Below are 18417 nucleotides of genomic sequence, written 5' to 3'. Positions count from 1 at the left end.
TCTCTTAGTGACGGCACAGTCAAAAGGGTCCCCCCAGAATATCTAAGAGCACAGGCCGGATTGTAAGGAAGGAGGCGGTCCCTCAAATACCCCGGACCCGAGCCGTAAAGGGCTTTAAAAGTCAAAACTAGTAATAATAAACCAATCCTGTTATTATATAGTCCTGTACAAGGCTTGTTGGCAAGAGGAGGAATTCATGAGGGTCTTCTATTACTGAACATCACCAACGGGCCTTGCTTTTCTTTTTCTTAGCCTCAGATGTTTCATATGAATGCTCTGTCAGATTGAAATTTTAGAACATGATATCTGAGAGACACACTGGAGTTTACTTCACCCACAGCTGAAAGCTTTTACTGACATTAAACCTGCATCAGAAAAATTACTAACCCCCCTTGTTCTCAATGCTTCCGTGATATAATAGTGAATTCATATGCCACAGTGACCAGGAAAGAAGATGAATCTCTCTCTCTCTTAGGTGGTCAAGGTTATATTGTATGTTCTTAGCAATTATTTGCTCATGCTACATTGGTGGCCTGAATATCCATGAAAAGTGACTGGCTAGATTTTTGTCTGTAGAGTCCCTTTTCTTCCTTCTGTTCATCTCTTTTGGTTTCTGGGAATCATCACTGGCAATATCCCAGAAATCTGTATTTCAGCAAAACTATTTATTATTGAATTTGGAATTCAGATGTCAAGGATCATAATACAGTTTAAAAAACAAAAAACAGTGCTTTCAATGGGCTTTTAGCTGTTCAGGAAATTGGGCAGATACATTGCAAGAGTCAGGTTTAGGCAGCAGTCTGAACTAAAGCCCCTACAGGATCAGAAATAGTTGGGTTTTCTGCAGCCCCTGAAAGAAGCCCATTCATACTTTTGCTATACTTCAGTGTTTACTTCTTTGCACCAATCACAGTTTAAGGGGAAGAAATTCCACCTCTTTGGGGGAACATACAGGCTACACAACGGAGCTATGATATAGGAAGTCCCCCATTAAAATAGCACCTCTTTCCATGAACTGGGAGAGCTTAGGCTAGTCGCCTTTTCACAGTCTTGGCTGCCCATCTGTAATATATGCAGAATGCTGACAGGGTAAGTTTTAAAACAAGGGAATGAAAAGAAGCACCTTCTGACATTTTGCAGTATTATATAAATGCATGTTGTTGCACATTAGCTATAATCCAATGTTAAATGTAAATGAGTCATACTTTTTTCCTTTGAAGTCCTTTTTGTTCAACTGAGTAAAGCTGTGGCTTCTACTCGCTGTGTTTGACAAGGGGTATGGTGCTGAAAATGCTATAAATGAATTCTTCAGACAAAGAAAAGTCAGTTGCCTGTAGTGTGGTGGCACAACTGTAGTACTTTCTTCTCCTTCTTCAGGATGGTTCTCACAAAATGATAAATAGCCATAATTGGGATGAATATGCATGGTAGGGCTGAAAGCAAGATGCAGATGGCCAAGACCCAGTTGGGATACGCTGTCTCTTCTTTTGCTGGAAACCCTTCCTATAGAAAAAACACAACACATTCTTCAGTACCTGGATGGATAAAACATTCTTTTACAGTGTTTCAAGGTCAATAAATGATACATGTAGCTCTTGCTGGTGACCAGTTTGCCTGCTGCTTTTTGAACCAACTGTTGTTTACAAGAAGTGTTCTAAACTAGTCCTTGTAAAGGGCTGGCACAGACCATGTGATCCAGCCCTTCGTGGATGACCTTTCTAACCTAGTGAATCATTTTTCTCATCTTAGGATGGCTCAAGAACTCAGTTTTTAAACACTGCATCTTTTGATCGATTGTAAGATGCAGAGACAAATATCCAGCAGAAAATAAATCAAAGGCTAATCATGAATTGCTCGTATAAAGATTACATACGTAGGTAGGGTTCCAGGTAGCATAGCCCGCTTGCCTCTGTGTCTGAAAGGCTACATAGGCCACAAAGACTATGAGCATTAACAAAGGGCTGATGATTTTCCATGTCACCTTCCAGTAGATATTGGGTTGCCGTCCTGTCATCCATTTCACATCATTACTGAACCTATGAGCCAAATGGATTTCATTATTTCCAGATCTATGAACTGTGAGGTCTTAAAGTTGCATTACATCTGATCTTTTATCTATATTGCATGTTCAATGCAAGGCATCAAGTGAGATGTCAAAGGGATATATAGGCAGCAGCATTATCGGTTTCCTACCTTTTTTCTTTTCCTGGCCCCACCCTGCTCTGCTATCAGGCTCCCCTCCTCATATGCATACCTTTTGTTTGCTCTTCTCTGGGATCTGAGCATCTCAGTCAACAGCAGTCAGACATTTTTGCATGTTCTCTCTGATGATAGGTCAACTAAGCCAATCATTGCCAGTATAGTAAAGTGTTTAACATCCCTATCCTATGCTTATCTGTTAAGAAGTAGTCCAATTTAATTCAGTGGGATTTACACCCAGGAGGTATGTTTGTATATGGTTGCAGCATAGGAGACTGAGCTGTAAACTAATAAGTTCCCAGTTAAAATCTCACCTCTCCAGGCAGTGTGCAATAAGCCATCACCCTCTCAACCCCACCACCTGCTTGCTATGTGGAGGTAATAAAACCATCTAAGGATTACTGAAAAGTTGTGAAAAACTTTAAACATCTGAAAAATATTATAGTATTTTCTCTAACCCCTGCTAATTGGGTAAGAGGCACTTTTTCAAGTGGGTGCTCCTTTTTTTAGCAGGGGGAGAGTAACTGGCCCACCTCACCCCAGCACTGTCTGTTCTAGTGGCTGTCTGCTGGTATTCCTTGGCATCTTTTTAGATTGTGAGCCCTTTTGGGACAGCGAGCCATTTAGTTATTTGATTTTTCTCTGTAAACCGCTTTGTGAACTTTTAGTTGAAAAGCGGTATATAAATACTGTTAATAATAATGTTAATAATAGTAATGCATATTACTATACTCAATTACTAATGGTTGGCAACCTTCAGTCTCGAAAGACTATGGTATAAGCCTACAGCACCCGGTATTCCCAGGCGGTCTCCCATCCAAGTACTAACCAGGCCTGACCCTGCTTAGCTTCCAAGATCAGACGAGATTGGGCATGTGCACCTATTTAGACACAAGCCCTGACACTTCAGGGACATCTGTACAAGAGAGTTCAGGTTACCTTTTAATTCCATAAACGTATGCAACACCAATCACTTCAAAGAAAGCAATAACCAACAAAGGTAAGGACCCTGCATAGCTGTCAAACACCTCAAGCCAGTAGTTTCCTGACCTCAGAGTAAAACAAAGACCCAACAAAAATGAAGTCAGGCATATCATACCTAGAGAAGAAAAAGAATTTTGTCAAGAAAGAAAAAGCAGGAGACAGGTAATTAGTAATGACATGTATTTATTCACTAGTACCAAAGCTATCAGTCCCACCACCTTGCCGTTTTGCAGATTGTGCTTCAAGTCCTACCACCCTCTTCAGTGCCTTGGTTCTTTTGCTGCCAATATCAATGGGCATTGATAGTCCCCAGTGACCCTGAGTCAGAAAAAGGAAGGCAGGAGAACCACTTACAATCAGCATGCACAGGAAAAAAAATATATTTTTGGCATTTTAAGATTTGTGTCGGCATGAGCCACAAGTCTAGGACTATTTGGTCTATATTTTTTATTGTCCTAGTGTGAAACAGAGGCATGTGTTCATACTCTGCATGCGTCCAGACTCCCCTCCCCCATGACTGCATCGGTGATGTTGCTTAAGCCATTTCTGCCCTATCAAATGTGTACACCTATGGGCTGGGCAGAAATGGATTAATTGTTTGAGAAGGGGGATACAGTTCATCCAAATTGCCCTTCTGCTTCAATTCCTAGATGTCACATTTATGTAGTATTTTGCGTGCACATAGAGGGCATGTTTGAGCAATGCACAAGCCCCATGAAAGCACCTGGTCAAGAGGGGAAGAAACCAGGATGTAGGCATGTCACAAATGTGCACGTCCTTAAACATGAGGAGGAAGTCAAGATGATAAGGTATTATGAACCAGCCCCTTGTTTTTAAAGGTGCAATGAAACTGTTGTTCTTTTGTAGGCTTTATAAAGTGTTCTGGAAACATTCCTTAAGAGCACTATATAAAAATATAATATAAAGTAGTAGATTTTTTAATACCAAACATCAGAGTTTCATTGCACCTTTGAAAGCTAGCTGCTTCCATGGGGTTTGTGTGTTGCTCAAATAGCAACAACTGTTTGTAATCTTGTTTTGCATACCCTGAATTTGGCCACATTCAGTCAGCCTATGATGACTGAAGTCCAACTGAATAACTACTCTGACTTTTTTCATCTCATATTTTCATAATCTGCTGCAAGGAGGGATCCTGTAGTATAAAACCTTTGGCACCCATGAATGACAAAAAGCTTGATGCTTTCTCTTCCCTGACTCCTCCTGCCAGTGAGATATGACAAACTGATGAACAGGAAGTTGATAAAACAGCTGCTGTATGCAGAATCACCTAGAAGTAAGTTGCCTTGTGATGAGTTGCAGTGGTTAAGAATGTGAGCTTGTGGAAGGCCGCCCTACTCCAAGTTTTGTCTGAGCCTGGAACTCAGAGAAGTGACTGATCTCAACATGAACAAATTTTGGATTGTTAGATAAAAAGAGAGGGAAGTTTGAGAAAGTATGCTTACCAGATATAGCCTCCTTGGGGATGGATTTTGCCACAGTGGGGCAATCTAAGAGAGGCGTCAAGATGCTTTCAACATTTCCAAACATAGAAGACAGACCCAGGGTGAACAGCATGGTAAAAAACAGCATTGACCAAGCCTGAGATCCAGGCATCTGAGCAACAACTTCTGTAAACACAATAAAGGCCAAGCCAGTTCCAGAAGCACTCTGCAAAATTCACAAATGCAACAAGACAATCAAAATCAGCTGGGTTGGTTTCTAATGTCTACCTCATCAAAATGTAGAGGGACATTCTTGATTGTGCCAATATTCAACATCAAGTGGATTAAAAAATATATAACAGCAAGAAAAGCATTTTGGATGAAAATAACTATTTACTGATAACAAGCACTTAAAGGTAAAGGCCCTCAGAGAGCTAACCAAGACAATAAGAGTTTGGGGGGAATGAGACAAGGATGGCTGATAAGGTAGGTTGAATAAGAGCATGTGCTGTCATAGCCTCAAGTGCCATGTCCCAGGAACAAATGGGTATCGTTTTCTAGGAAAATATGGCTTTTCATTGGCTAGCAATTCATGCTAACTAACACCATAAATATTACCATCTCCACAGATTAGAAAGGGCAGAGCTCAAATTGTTACCAGAAAATCAACTAAAAGCTCTACATATACAGCTCTTTAAAATATTACATGAATTATATTTCTTTCTCAGGCTCAACAGAAGGAGAGCACAGCTTATGAGAGGGGACAAAAACTTCATGGAATAACTTTTAGAATGTCATGTTGGGGGATACACATGTGAATGTCCCTCACGTAAAAGAAATCCCTACTCTTTACACACAAAAAGCTAGCTTAAACCATCTAACTGTCATGCTACAGAGGGAAGCATAAAATTCCCCACACATATTTATCTTTAGTATAGTCCAGGAAGGACTCTACCATATGCTGTTTCTGCATATTTGAAGTGTATCTTAGATCATGTCTGCATAGGAACTATTCCTGCTTCTGGTTCATTGATTTAGTACCAAACTGGAAGTACAAGATTTCCCTTTATTGTCATCTGGGCAAGAGGGGGCCTGTACTGGCCCCACTATTATTCTTGTCCACCATTACAGCTAGGTGAGGGACTAATATTATTACCCTCAAGGTGTATGTGGCTTGTGAGGATTGGATTACCTAACAAATATATTTCAGCCTAAGATTCATGCTTTGATCCAATAAACCAGGCCAATGAATTTCCTCCATTTATGTCAGCTTTTGGGCTTCTCAAAGAGCAGATATCACACGGTTCAAGATGGCAATGCGTGGGGTGCAATGACTGCAGTAAGTTTGGGAACTGCTGGTGCAGGGAACTCTTAATGGCTGTTTGTGAGGTGGAATGAGGACTTGTCAACAATACCACTACTGAGGCTACCTAAGCATTCCCAATGTAGCTCCTTCCATTCCAGTCATAGATCAGTATTTGACCCACTTAGTTGGGGGGTGGGGGGGAGAAGCATTTGATTGCAATTAAAGTCAATCCAGTCTATAATTTCATGAAAGAACCATCTGGCAATTTTAGTACATTACCTGATCTAGGAATTCCTGAAGATCACAATTTTTCAGCTTGAGGCTAGTCATTTTGTTGGGAGATGTCATATTTAGGACTTCAGTCCAGATGGTATAGTTGTCTCTTGTGATACTTTGTTCTTCCAAATCAAATGCATTGATGATGTCCTGAATATTCCTGTCCCGCAAATCAAGAATTATTTGAATTGTTTACCTTGTGATATTTCCTGCTGAAGGCAGGCAACAGCCAGTGCTTCTCACAGTAGTCTACCCAGCTTGCTTTCCAAAATAGCTAGCTATGGATGAATACAGATAATTGTTTATCAACTTGTTTTTCACAACATAAAAAGTTTTGGAAGATTGGGTGAGGGCAGCTTTGCAAGTGATCAGTTTACATTACACACCTGTATCTGCTATTTGAGCAGGCTGATACACACAGTACCTCTTTGTCAGAGAGGTCACCATGGGTAGTCTGCTCATCTTTATGCGTTCTCTGTGTTGTCTTACCAATGGATAGGATAGTTTTATTATTCCCTCAGGTTCCCCAATAATTTTAACAGAGGTGCAAACTTGGACCCTCTCTCCACTCGGCAGGATAAGGCAGAGGGTGGGTACAGGTTACTCATTTTACCATTCACATAACCACAAGTGGTTGCATGCATGCTGTAGTAACTCATCATTCCGTAAACACTTGTCTGCATTCAGGCTTTGTCTAAGGTTTCTTTCATGAACTGTCAATCCTAAACAAGCACAATCCTTTATTTTTATGAAGTTATTATTGTATTGTGACTACTGGATGCTGCAAAGTAGTTTTAACATATAAACACAAATAGGTCTGTACATTAATGACTTGAAAATGTCATGAATAGGAAATGAATGAGCATGTTTTAAAAAAATATGGTAACCGCAGCCTAACCTTTATATATGTTAAGTGTTTTGTGGCACCTAGAGGAAAAAATGTATTTCCTGCTCTTAGTGTTACTCCATGCTCAAAGATCGCTCAAAGTGGCTTAGATAAGTGAAGAACAGAAAAAAAATCATACAATGGAAAACACAACAGACTGGGGACAGAGAACTCAGTTCAAAAGTATATGAAACATGAATAGCTCACCTATCTAAGCAGTTCTGATAACCCATTGTAGCCTTAAATCCCAGAACTGAAAACACTGGGATTGCAGCATACAGAGATGTCAAACTGTTCACAACTGTTATTATAACAGCATCCATTTCACAGTCATTCCTAGGGAAAAATGTACAAACAAAGCTCTATAAGCAGCAGAACTGAGTCTTGGTCTGCTGGGATGTTCTCCCCCCCCCTTTTTTTGTTGCGTGGATGAGGTAAGAAGAAAGAGAAGTTCCTATTTATATTCTAATTTCAAATCTGAGCCCTGTAGGAGAATGCAGTGAGACTAATTGGCTGTAAATTAGGGTTTCCCATCATTATTATAACTTCCTTCCCTTCCATAGTCAACTCTCCTTTCCCAATCCCCATTATCACTCAGTCCTGCAGGTGATTATTTGGAGATTCCATGCAGCTGTACATGTGCAGCCTCCCGTCCTAAACCATATTGCTGGGAAGCATCTTTAGAACAAAGCAGGAGATTTTCCTGTACTGCAGAATGAGGCTGAATAGCTTGGCTCACAGCCCTCGATACAAGCATCATGCAGAACCTATTTGACTCATATAGACAGATGTGCTGAAAAAGATAGCTAACCTTTGTGTTGAGAGCAACAGCTGCAATCTGGAAACAGCAGTTATATTATACTTACTTTGGAGAGTTGTAGCTTGAGAATGCTATGTGTCCCCCAAATGCTAAAGAAAGAGAGAAGAAAATCTGTGTGGCTGCATCAAGCCACACGCGTGGATTTTTGAGGATGTTCAACTGTACAAGAAAATATAAAACAGATGGCAATGCGAATGTATTATTAATCTCATCCTTCTTTTGTATATTTCATTAATAGGGCATTCCTGGCATGTAATGAAGAACAAGAGTTTCCAGAACACATCTCTGCAACTTAATGTGAAAGGAGGAAAGAGTCATTTTTCCGGGGAGAATCTGTGAGCAAGACAAGGATGCCTAAGTCTGCTTAAGCCTGCAAGTGGCTTCTCCACCTCCATATTGTCCTTATTAGGCAAAGCTCAGAAGACTGCATCCAAATACCACTTCCAAAATATGAAGGGCCTTTGGGCACATCCTCCAAAGCACATAAGGTGGTAAGGTGTCGGAGACTCTAGTATGCTCACTCAAAAGGCTAAATGGATCCTCATGAGTATTTGGTAGTAAATAATGACATGACATGAACGCTAATGGTGTTAAATTAAAAGTCACTGAAGGCCTAAAAGACCAAGAATTTCAGTCAGTTGTTCAATATATCAGCTAGAACGCCAAGAAAAGTGTTTTGTGAAATAAACAGAAAAATACTTGCATCAGGAGTGATGAGGTAGATTAACCCTTCAATGGCTCCTGGGAGAGTCAGGCCATAAATAAGAAATATAGTTAGAACTATGTATGGAAATGTGGCTGTAACATAGATCACCTGTAAAAGAAAAAGAGAGACAAGATCAAAGATAATGCAAAACAAATGAGCATCACACACACACACACACACACACACACACACACACACACACAGGTCATCATTGGAATTCACAAATTTCAGCTGTATTATTTATGCTTTGTTCAGGTTTCTCAATTATCCGAGGCATCCAAAAAAAGATAGAAGAAATCTATTGGAGTCTTTGGCATTAGTCAGACATTTTTATAGAGCTATACTGAAGAAAGTCAGACAATGCTGTACCATTTTCCTCAAGTAAATCCACAGGGGATCAGGCATTCTGTTCATAGGCTGCTGCAGGTGGGGGGAGGGGTCTAGATGGAAGCTTGCATGCTGAAATGTTCCTCCATGCAAGAAAGTAAAAATCCCTGGATATGTAATACTAGATTTCAAGAAGAATGTTAGGTTAGGCTTCTCACTGATATACTAGCCTTCTATAAGCAGGAAATGTTTCCACACAGAGGGCCATTCCACATAGAGGGCCACTTCATCATGCAAGTCATTACCAGTCTGACATGGCACTGTGCAGATATGAGTTTGCCACCAAAGTGAAAAGTAGGTCAATTAAACACAGAGGTCCTGTTGTACTTTCCCTTCCCCATACCTTTCCAGTTGATTCAATTCCTCGGATTGTACAGATGTACACAACTGCCCAGCTAGCAGCCAAACATAACACCAGCCGCCACTGTAATGAGCCGCTCTCTCGGATATCTGAGGTAATGTTTAAAGTTTGCCTGTACCAAAAATAATTGGCTGCAGTGCTTTGATAACATTCTTCAATAGGTCCTGAAATAAGAAGCACCCATTACCAAATTAGTAAGTCTCGTCCACTCTGCCTTTGGAATAATACTGAGAAAGCATATTATGGCCTTGATTTCAAGAGAACATTCTTCAAATGATAAGAGTCCTTCCTGAATGATACCACTTTAGCCAACAGGCGGTGTGCTGTATTTCTGAATGGTTAACAAATACTCCTGCATATACATAATTAAAATATCAGGGAAGACCAGACAAGAACTTCTCTCCTAAAGGCATTAGATTTCTGCATATTATTATTATTATTGGTGGTGGTGGTGGTGGTGGTAGTAGCAGCAGTAGTATGAGTATTTATATACTCTTATATAAGTGTAAGATAAATGTGCATATATGGGGTTCTGTTTAATTTTGTGAACCTGAGAAGGAATTTTCCGAAGATGTGATTCCTCACCTGTGTGCTCAAGCGGCCTGGTCCAGCAGTCTGTTCTGCACGCACCTTCTATAGGTCCAAGACATTGAACAGCACTGCGTGCTCTGCCCTGTCAAATCCCTAAAAAGGAGAAGGGTGAGGGGGTTCTGCGTAGCACAATCCAATGAATGTTGACTCAGAAATAAGTCCCATTGAGTTCAGTGGTGCTTAGGGCCTGATCCAAACTGGTTCATGCTGGTGTGCAGTGTCACAGACATGCTGTAAGGCAACGCCTGCGACACTTACTGTCAGGCCAGCACAGGTACTGGCTCAGCGCAAGCGGAAAGGTGGTGCACAGGTACTGGCGGAGAGGTGAGTGAGGGTGTGGGGGGAGGAGTTCTGACACGGGGAAGGCAGGGCAGGAGGTGGGATAGACGGAGCCCCAGGTTGGGTCTTCTGGCCCAATACAGGGCTGCTGTACTCCGCACCAGCTAAATAGCAGGCGCAGAGTCAAGTAGCCCCGTTGCGGTATCGCTTCCCTTACTTGGAGGAATGGGGCAAATGTCTCCTTCCCCTGAGGAGACGTCGGGAGCTGCTGCCTGGCATCCATAGAATGCAGCGACAGCCATTTTGGTGCCACTGCAGCCCTGGGCGCCGGGCAGCTCAGGATTGGGCTGCCCGTCCTGAATCAAGTCTGCAGGCTTACAGGGCAGCATGGCTGGGAACAAGGGGGAAGAAAAACATTTCCCTTGCCTGTACTATTCCACTGGCAAACACATTTCATTCAGAAAGAGTTGCATTTGTTCTTGTAGTGCCACCACAACAAAAGCAGGTTTGTTTTTTAAAAAAAAGCTGCTTCTGGTGAATATTGTTGTGGGAAATGATACATCTGTCCATTTATGCACAACTTTAAATTATTTTTAAGTTGCAGGGTTTCATGACAGATCTATCTTTGCATATGGAAATATGTATAAGCCAGGCATACTGATGTAGGTGCCAAGCCCTAGAATGCGCATATCACCCTCAGGTGAGAATCTTCATTTTAGTGTATATAAAAAGTAAGGGTGTCATTGAAGGTCACATTTAAAATTCCTCAGATGCTAAAAACCGGTAAGACCCTTGAAGTGTACCTGTTCTGTTGTCATTTGGTGGGCAAGTACTCCAAGGCAGGGGTGCTTGGAAAGAATTCATGAAATACCACATCACCCAGGTCAAAATCATGTTATAATATAGGCTCACTAATAATGACACCATCAGCGAACTGTAACCTGTGGAATATACGAAAAGGCAGAATGAATAATGGCAAGGCCATGCTGGAGGTTTTAACGCATTTTGGGTTGTGTCCAAAAAAAGTCAGTCATGTCTAAGCATAATTGAAATCAATGAGACGTTAGTGATCATGTGACTAACTTAAGTTCCATTAATTTCAATGCATCATAGCAACTCATTGCAAGAGTTTAATCCCTGTTCACTTAATGGTAGCTAAAAAGACTCGTTTTTAAAAATTGGAAGGATAAGTGCCCCCCTACTGTTAGTCAATGGATTAAAGATCTTTTGGGTTTATCAACTTCTGAGCAAATGGCTTACAGACATCAACTACAAATGGATATATTGATGGATATTTGGAAGCCTTTCTTAGACATATACATATAGCATGTGAAATACACAATACTAGAGATTGCTTAAATATCTTTATAATGTATTCCATTTTATTTTTTTCTCTTCCCCCCCCCCTTTTTTGAAAACAGATCTCTCTGTTTTTCCTTGTAACTATTTTGTTCTGTTTCTGTTTATTTTGTGTCTTTAAATGTATTTTTCCCTCACAATTTTTTTAAAAAACATTAGAAGCAACGTTAGGAAAAAAAAAATAATCCCCATAATGAAAAGATCAAAATTGTCCTCAGATGCAAGTCTTTGTTTCATGTGGTATTTACTACAGTACTTTCTGATATTTATTACAGTACTTATTAAAACTAACACTGTGACTTTCACAGTTCTGGGGGGCAAGCTTAAGATATCAACTTTGCCTTTTAATTGCTTGATTACTGACTGAAATGCTCTGAAAGCAGTCATAAAAGCCCTGGATATTTTCTTTTTAAAAACAAGTCTCGGCAAGAGGTCTCTCTTTTGTCCAAAGGCTCTCTTTTGTCCAAAGGTGCTTCAGTTGTCATGGAATGAATGGAAATTCCATGCCACAAAGTCAATTGAACCCTAACACGGTATTCTGGTGAGCCCCATGACAAATGCATGACAGTCTGATGAGGACAGCATCAAGTGTTGCTTTCCATGGGCAAATGAGCCCTCACAGATACACCACCAGAGGCAGAACATTCATGTTACCCCATTTCAGCTCAAGCACAATGCTTTTTAATGTAGGTTGTTCACAGACACTGTCAGTGCAACTCTGAGGCAAGCTGAAATGGATTGCACCAACACCTGTTTGTGAGGAGCCTGAGGGGGCAGCAACTCCATCCACTGCCACCACCTCCCTCCAGCCATCACTGACAAGAGCCACATGGAGCCACTTCCCACTTATTTGCACAAGAAGCAGATATTACCCCACCTTAGCTTGCTCTGAGAAGCTAAGGAAACTGTGCAGTTTCCTTAAAGCTAGTTGTGCAGGACTTCCGGTTTTATTTAAAGGATCAACAGGAAATGCCATGCAAATGAAGCTCACCAACAAAGATTTTGAAATACTCTTTGCTAGCAAGAGGCGGGGGAGGGGGGAATACCCAAAATCATGAGACACACTCAGAATTTGACAGAGAAACAGGCAAAACTCCACAGAAAAAGAAATAGCACACACACAGAACACAGTGAGTTGATGGCACGTGGCAGTTAGACACCTTCAGAAAACTTTAAACATCTGATGGAAACCCTCCTGCCCATGTCACCATACAATCAAGTCAATGCATTTCCATTAGTGAGCAATGCCCTGGCACAGTGTTTCTCAACATTTGTCTCCTGCTGTACCACTCTGTGTAGTTCACCTATTGGACATACCACCGAAAGTAACTGGTGATAGGGTCATCACCAGTTACTTCTGGATTGGGAGGCCAGACGCAACAGAACAAACATCAATAAAAGGCTCAGGGTGGATGGGATAGCTATCTTGAGTGTGCGAAAACTGTATGCTGAAACTCTGCCCTCTGAACAGAGTCTCCTACCACTGCTTGTCATGTTGCATTAGGCCTTGCTGCTAGGTGGCAGGGGTCTGGGGGGTCCTCAAGTGCTACCGGTGGTACGAGTACCACTGGTTGAGAAACACTGCCCTAGCATATTCCGTAGTTACTTCTCAAGGGAGGCACAGAAACCTACCAACCCCTCCAAGGTAAGGCGAGATTGTACTCCAGACTCCAATGCTGCCTTTTCTCAAGCGCTGTCCTATAGCCAGTTCAAGATGAAATAATGGGATTCCTTCGAACACAAGTGCAATGAAATATGGGATCAAGCATGCCCCTAGAAACATAACAGCCAAGTGTAATTAGCTCAGATCCATGTGAAACATTTTATTATCACCACTGCAGCATCTAATGCCCTAGAATTGATAGACACCTATGTTTTGTAGTTTAGAAAACTAAAAATAATTTTTTTAAAAAAAGAAATGTCAATGGATCCATAGTCACATTTTGTCACAGCTACTGGTATTCACTGAATCAACACTAACCCTGTAGTAAAACACCAAAAACATGAAAAGGGATTTTTACACTGCAAGATGGCATCTAATATTTCCTTGCTGGAAACAATTGGAATCTGTTTTCCAGATGTTTACTACTGTATCACATTTCAACTCCAAATTATGAAAAAGTATAAAGCATTAGTGTTTCCTCTGTCAATCATTCACCTATACCACCTTTATTGCTCCTAAAGGACTCTTATCTGTAGAACAAAATGGTTTTGCCTCTTTTGATTTCCCAGTCTTGATCTCTAAAATCAGTGTTGTGTTCATTCCTTGAGCCAACTAATCTGTACTGGCCCCAAAATGTTTTGGCAACTGAAGCATGGCATCAAATGTCACCACCACCGGCCAATTTCTTACAGACACACAAACACAAACACGTCCCCTGCCAATTTATCTGGTTGCTCTGTAACTGAGTAAAGGGCAGCAGGGGCTGAGTAGCACATTGCGGTTGTTCCTGCCATGCTACCTCTATTCTTCACTACTGACTTGGCAGTGAGAGCACTACTCTGCCACAGAGGAAGAAGAGGAAAAAGGAAGCAGGGACAGGAAGAAGATTTTTAATCCCTAGAGAGAGTAAGGCAGCCTAGAGAGTTGCTGCTGTTGGCTCTAAACTGCTGGCAGCTGCAGCAGAAATGAAAGGGGGAGGTTGGCTCCAAATTCACCCCCAAGTCTTCTGAGGCTACCCACTTCACCTTGGTGCAAGATAGAGCTGGAGGAGGCCTGCACATCACCCATGCAGTGGGCGGGGCAATGCCCCAGGTGGTGGGCGTGGTGATGTAGCATTACTCCGCCCCCACTGGTTTTTTGGCTGTACCTTTCGTTAGAACACAGATATTTCAATGTGGTTTGTTTCATTGCATTCTGCATGAAATTATGCATTGATTGATGTATAACATGATGGTATTATTCCTCCAAACTCTGATTTTAGTGATTTTGAAAACTTGTAGAGTCTCACACGCACACACACACACACACACCCATGTCAACTTGCAAACACCTTATTGCAGCAGTTCTCAAGCTTTTAGCACTGGGATCCACTTTTTAGAATGACAATCTGTCCAGGACCCATTGGAAGTGATGTCATGGCCAGAAGTGACATCATCAAGCAAATTAAAATAATTATAAATAATTAAATTAAAATAAAAGAAATAATTAAATAAGGGAGAGCCAGTCCTGTCACACCAAGTGAATCTACTCTGAAGTAGAATAGGGTAAAAATCCCTACGGGGATTTAGAACAGCCTGCCTATGTAAACCGCCTTGAATTAAAGTCTGAGGAGAAATCTGACGACCAAGAAAGGCGGTATATAAATACCTGTATTATTATTATTATTATTATTAAGTAAGTCCTATTGCGGTCAATGGGGCTTACACTCAGGAAAGTGTGGGTAGGATTGCAACCTGTGAGCCCAATCCTATGCATGTCTACTCTGAAGTAAGTCCCATAGTGGTCAATGGGGCTTACTCTCAGGAAAGTGTGGGTAGGATTGCAACCTGTGAGCCCAATCCTATGCATGTCTACTCAGAAGTAAGTCCCATAGTGGTCAATGGAGCTTACTCTGTAGTCTGCCTGCAATAACAACCCCCCCCCCCAAAAGAATCAGTGAGATTTCCAGCCCTCGAAGTACCCAGTTTAAAGTTCTTCTGTTTCAGGCATATCCATATAAAGACCCACCTGGCTTTGCAAGTGCAAAATAGAAAACTTTCCCCTTACCATTCAAGCCTCTTTTTTGTCCTTTTTAGTGGGGGGGGGGGGGGAGAGGCTGCCTTCTGGAACATATTCTGAACTTCAGGTCCATCGGATCTGGACCATTCTGGTGTCCTCACATTCCCCTTTGCCTGGCCTGACCAGCAGGCAAGGCTCATCTGCCTACTCATGAGTAAACGCGACCATGAGGCTGCTTTGCTTTCCATAGGGCTGGGAGGGAGGAACCTCCTTCTCCTTTTTGTGTTTTTGGGGGCTGCACTCATTGGATCAGGGCCATTCTGAGTCCTTGGATTCCTCTCAGCCTCCCCTTTCTGATGGACTATGGCAAGTATGCCTACTCGCGAGTAAACGCGCGATACGGCTCACTTTCACTTTCCATAGGGCTCCATGCATTTTTTCTTTCCAGTTTTTTGGCCATAACTTTTGAATGAAAGGAGCTATTTCAATTCTGCTTTTTGCATTGCACTCCGCTGGACATTCCGCATCCAACGGTGTATGGCATGATGGGTTAGCTCCGCAAGCTGTGAAGTTAGCGTGTCCTTCCCCCAGGAGTTAGCGTCACATCACCGGCACATCACCCGGTGCGGCCCGCACCCCTCGCACCCCCCTAGGGATGCCAGTGACTCCAACAGAACAGTAACATTGGAGAAAGAGGCATTGGATGTATCCATTTCTTTCCAACTTCTGCACACTGAATACAGTAATGCAGTGTATTTAAAAACCTCTACTATTTCAGTTGCCTAGCAGCATCCCTGTTTGTCTCTCATATTGTTTACAAAAGAAAACATCTATGTCCATTTAGTCAAAGAGAGTAAATATCTGGATTCACTCAGGCGCTAAATCCACGCAATAAAGCCAATCAATCAGTAACGGAAGAGAAGGAAGAAAACATATCCAAAGACAACCCCAAGCTTCAGTTGTGTATGGGAGACTGCAAGTAGTGGTGAGGGAGGAATGTTAGATATAACTCATTAAGTAACATAAATAACTCCTGAATGCAACCTATAGAGAAGTAGCTTGGATAAGAAATCAGGGGCCTGGGAAGAGAAAGGGCAGGAAGGTCCCTCATAGGTCATGCTGCACAACTCTCCCACAGTGGTAAAGTTCTTTAGAATTAACTCCAGTATCCTGCTCAAAGCCAGCACCAGGTCATTGGAGCCCTTGGGCAAAAACCTTGAACTGAGCCCTCTAGGTGCCCCCTGCCTCCTCAAGTACTGAGGAATCATTCCCACCGAGTGGGCCCTCCAATGGGCATGAATACTTAGCCGGTGCCTGATCTGGTTGATCGCACTCAACTGTTTTTCCTCCTCCCATCTACTTTCTTATTACAGCTGCCCTGCACAGGGTGACCAGATGTCCTCTTTTTCCAGGATGTGTCCTCTTTTTTAGGCTTCATTTGCTGGAAAATAAATGTCCTCCTTTTACATGTGAGTGGGCCCTTGTAGGTTGTGCATTAATTCTTGTAATTAATATATTATATGTAATATAGTTTTAAATTTAATAAGTAGTATAGTGTTTAAATTAACCACATAAAAGCAATATATAAGTATTTCAAGGTTTTATTTTTCCATGTCCTACATTTTTCTTGGATGTCCTACATTTTGGAGTATCTTGTCCTCTTTTGTGGTTATGATATCTGGTCACCCTGGCCCTGCAACTTTCAGGTATTCTTTCTCCAATACTTGGAAATAGTTCTGTTACAGTGCTTTCCTACTTCAAATGTCTTTTGGGGGTTTGGGAAAGTACTGTCAGTATCAAACTGAAATTCTCCACAGCATCCTCTCTATACAGGAGAGATCATAAACACAGAATCATGCATGAGTAAGGAAGTTATCTAAATTAAAAGGTCATAGGAAAATCCTTCAGGTCAATTATTAATTTAAAAGTCTGTTGATCAAAAAAGTACTGATAAGAGAGTCCCTTGATCATGAATGAGAAGCCCTAGGTTACGAAGAAAGGTCTTGGGGATCTTTCACAAGTTACATCAACACTTCCCAGATTTACATTCTCAGTGACCTGAGGATGTGAGTTTAGTGAGTGACATGAACTCACTAAACATACCCCTTTCTCTTACAAGCATGGCTGATTAGCATTTTCCTGACCCTGTATCCTGATCCGGAAGCATTTGACAGTATCTTGTGGTTATAGCATATATTCTTCTGGTTCTTGGAAATTGTAGATGTATACTGTGCATATATATTGCATCAGAGACAGAATGAAATATTTTTATATTTTAAATTAAATTAAATTAGTGTATTAAGTTAAATTAAAAACATAAATTGCACTGTTTAATCCACTGCACTAAATTAGAAGTTCTGTGTTTTTGCTGAAAGAGACATGAAGAAAAGGAGAGCTTGGAGAAGGAGAGCTTGGGAAATCAAGTCTCAATTATTTCAAATATATATTTAGCTGCAAAGGGAAAAATGAACCAAAAAGGTATTTTTATTAAATCAGCACAGAAGCAGCAAACAATTTCTTGTAAGCACCTGTGGACCCTGGTCTTGGATTAGCCTGAACAATCACAAAAATAATATCCAATTACAGTCCCAATTTTTTCTTACCTCCTCCATAACTTTGGCACAAATATGGAAAGCGCCACACATTCCCCAAGCCTACAGCAAATCCAACACAGCTTAAAATATATTGTAATTTATTATCCCACTTTGACCTGCTATCATCTTCAAGCATTTCTGCAATGTCTACAGATGATGCTTTTGACATCTTCATAAGCTCTTTTTTCGTCTTCTTCACCACCTCTTGCTTTGAGATTTACAGCAGTCTGAATAATTGAATCTCATCACCCAAGTTATAGAAGAGCCAGCTTGAGAATTCTGAACAAGGGGTGGAGCTTCCCACCCCCAACTATCCCACCCAAGAATGTATCCACATAAAACAACCTTGCAATCTATGTACACAAAAGCCTTATGAATGTTCTGTATGTGAAAATTGCTACTTCTCCAAGCTCCTTTCTAAGGACCTCTCTGAGCTCCTTTTAAAAATTTGTACATTTCAGTGATCAAGCATTTATCAACAATAGACATTTAAATCTAACATGGATGACAAATAAGACTCCGGTTTATCTTACATTTTACCACATCTTCACAATACATCTCCAACA

The 18417-nt window shown here is 41.3% G+C and overlaps 1 protein-coding gene across 1 annotated transcript; it reads right to left on the bottom strand.

Moving 5' to 3' along the window:
• Positions 1-1123: 1123 nt before the first annotated feature.
• On the bottom strand, positions 1124-18020 carry SLC6A18 (solute carrier family 6 member 18). The gene is made up of 12 exons (XM_066623857.1): positions 17861-18020; positions 13229-13369; positions 11041-11178; positions 9350-9531; positions 8617-8727; positions 7960-8072; positions 7301-7429; positions 6211-6367; positions 4647-4851; positions 3139-3298; positions 1874-2036; positions 1124-1503 (listed from the first exon to the last, which is right to left on the bottom strand). The coding sequence occupies exons 1-12, from the start codon at positions 18018-18020 to the stop codon at positions 1324-1326; spliced, it is 1839 nt and encodes a 612-aa protein (XP_066479954.1). The 3' UTR covers positions 1124-1323.
• Between the last annotated feature and the right edge of the window lie 397 nt (positions 18021-18417).

This window comes from Tiliqua scincoides, chromosome 4, assembly GCF_035046505.1.
Source record: "Tiliqua scincoides isolate rTilSci1 chromosome 4, rTilSci1.hap2, whole genome shotgun sequence".
NCBI lineage: Eukaryota > Metazoa > Chordata > Lepidosauria > Squamata > Scincidae > Tiliqua > Tiliqua scincoides.
This window is presented reverse-complemented; position numbering and strand designations above follow the sequence as displayed.

What these genes read in the sequence shown, in the direction of transcription:
- SLC6A18 (XM_066623857.1), bottom strand. Translation starts at nt 18,020, where the DNA reads ATGTCAAAAGCATCATCTGTAGACATTGCAGAAATGCTTGAAGATGAT. An exon ending in TCTACCTCATCACTCCTGAT is followed by an intron (nt 8,073 to 8,616) that starts GCAAGTATTTTT and finishes TTTCTTGTACAG; the next exon opens with TTGAACATCCTCAAAAATCC. An exon ending in TTCAGGAATTCCTAGATCAG is followed by an intron (nt 4,852 to 6,210) that starts GTAATGTACTAA and finishes TGAATTTTGCAG; the next exon opens with AGTGCTTCTGGAACTGGCTT.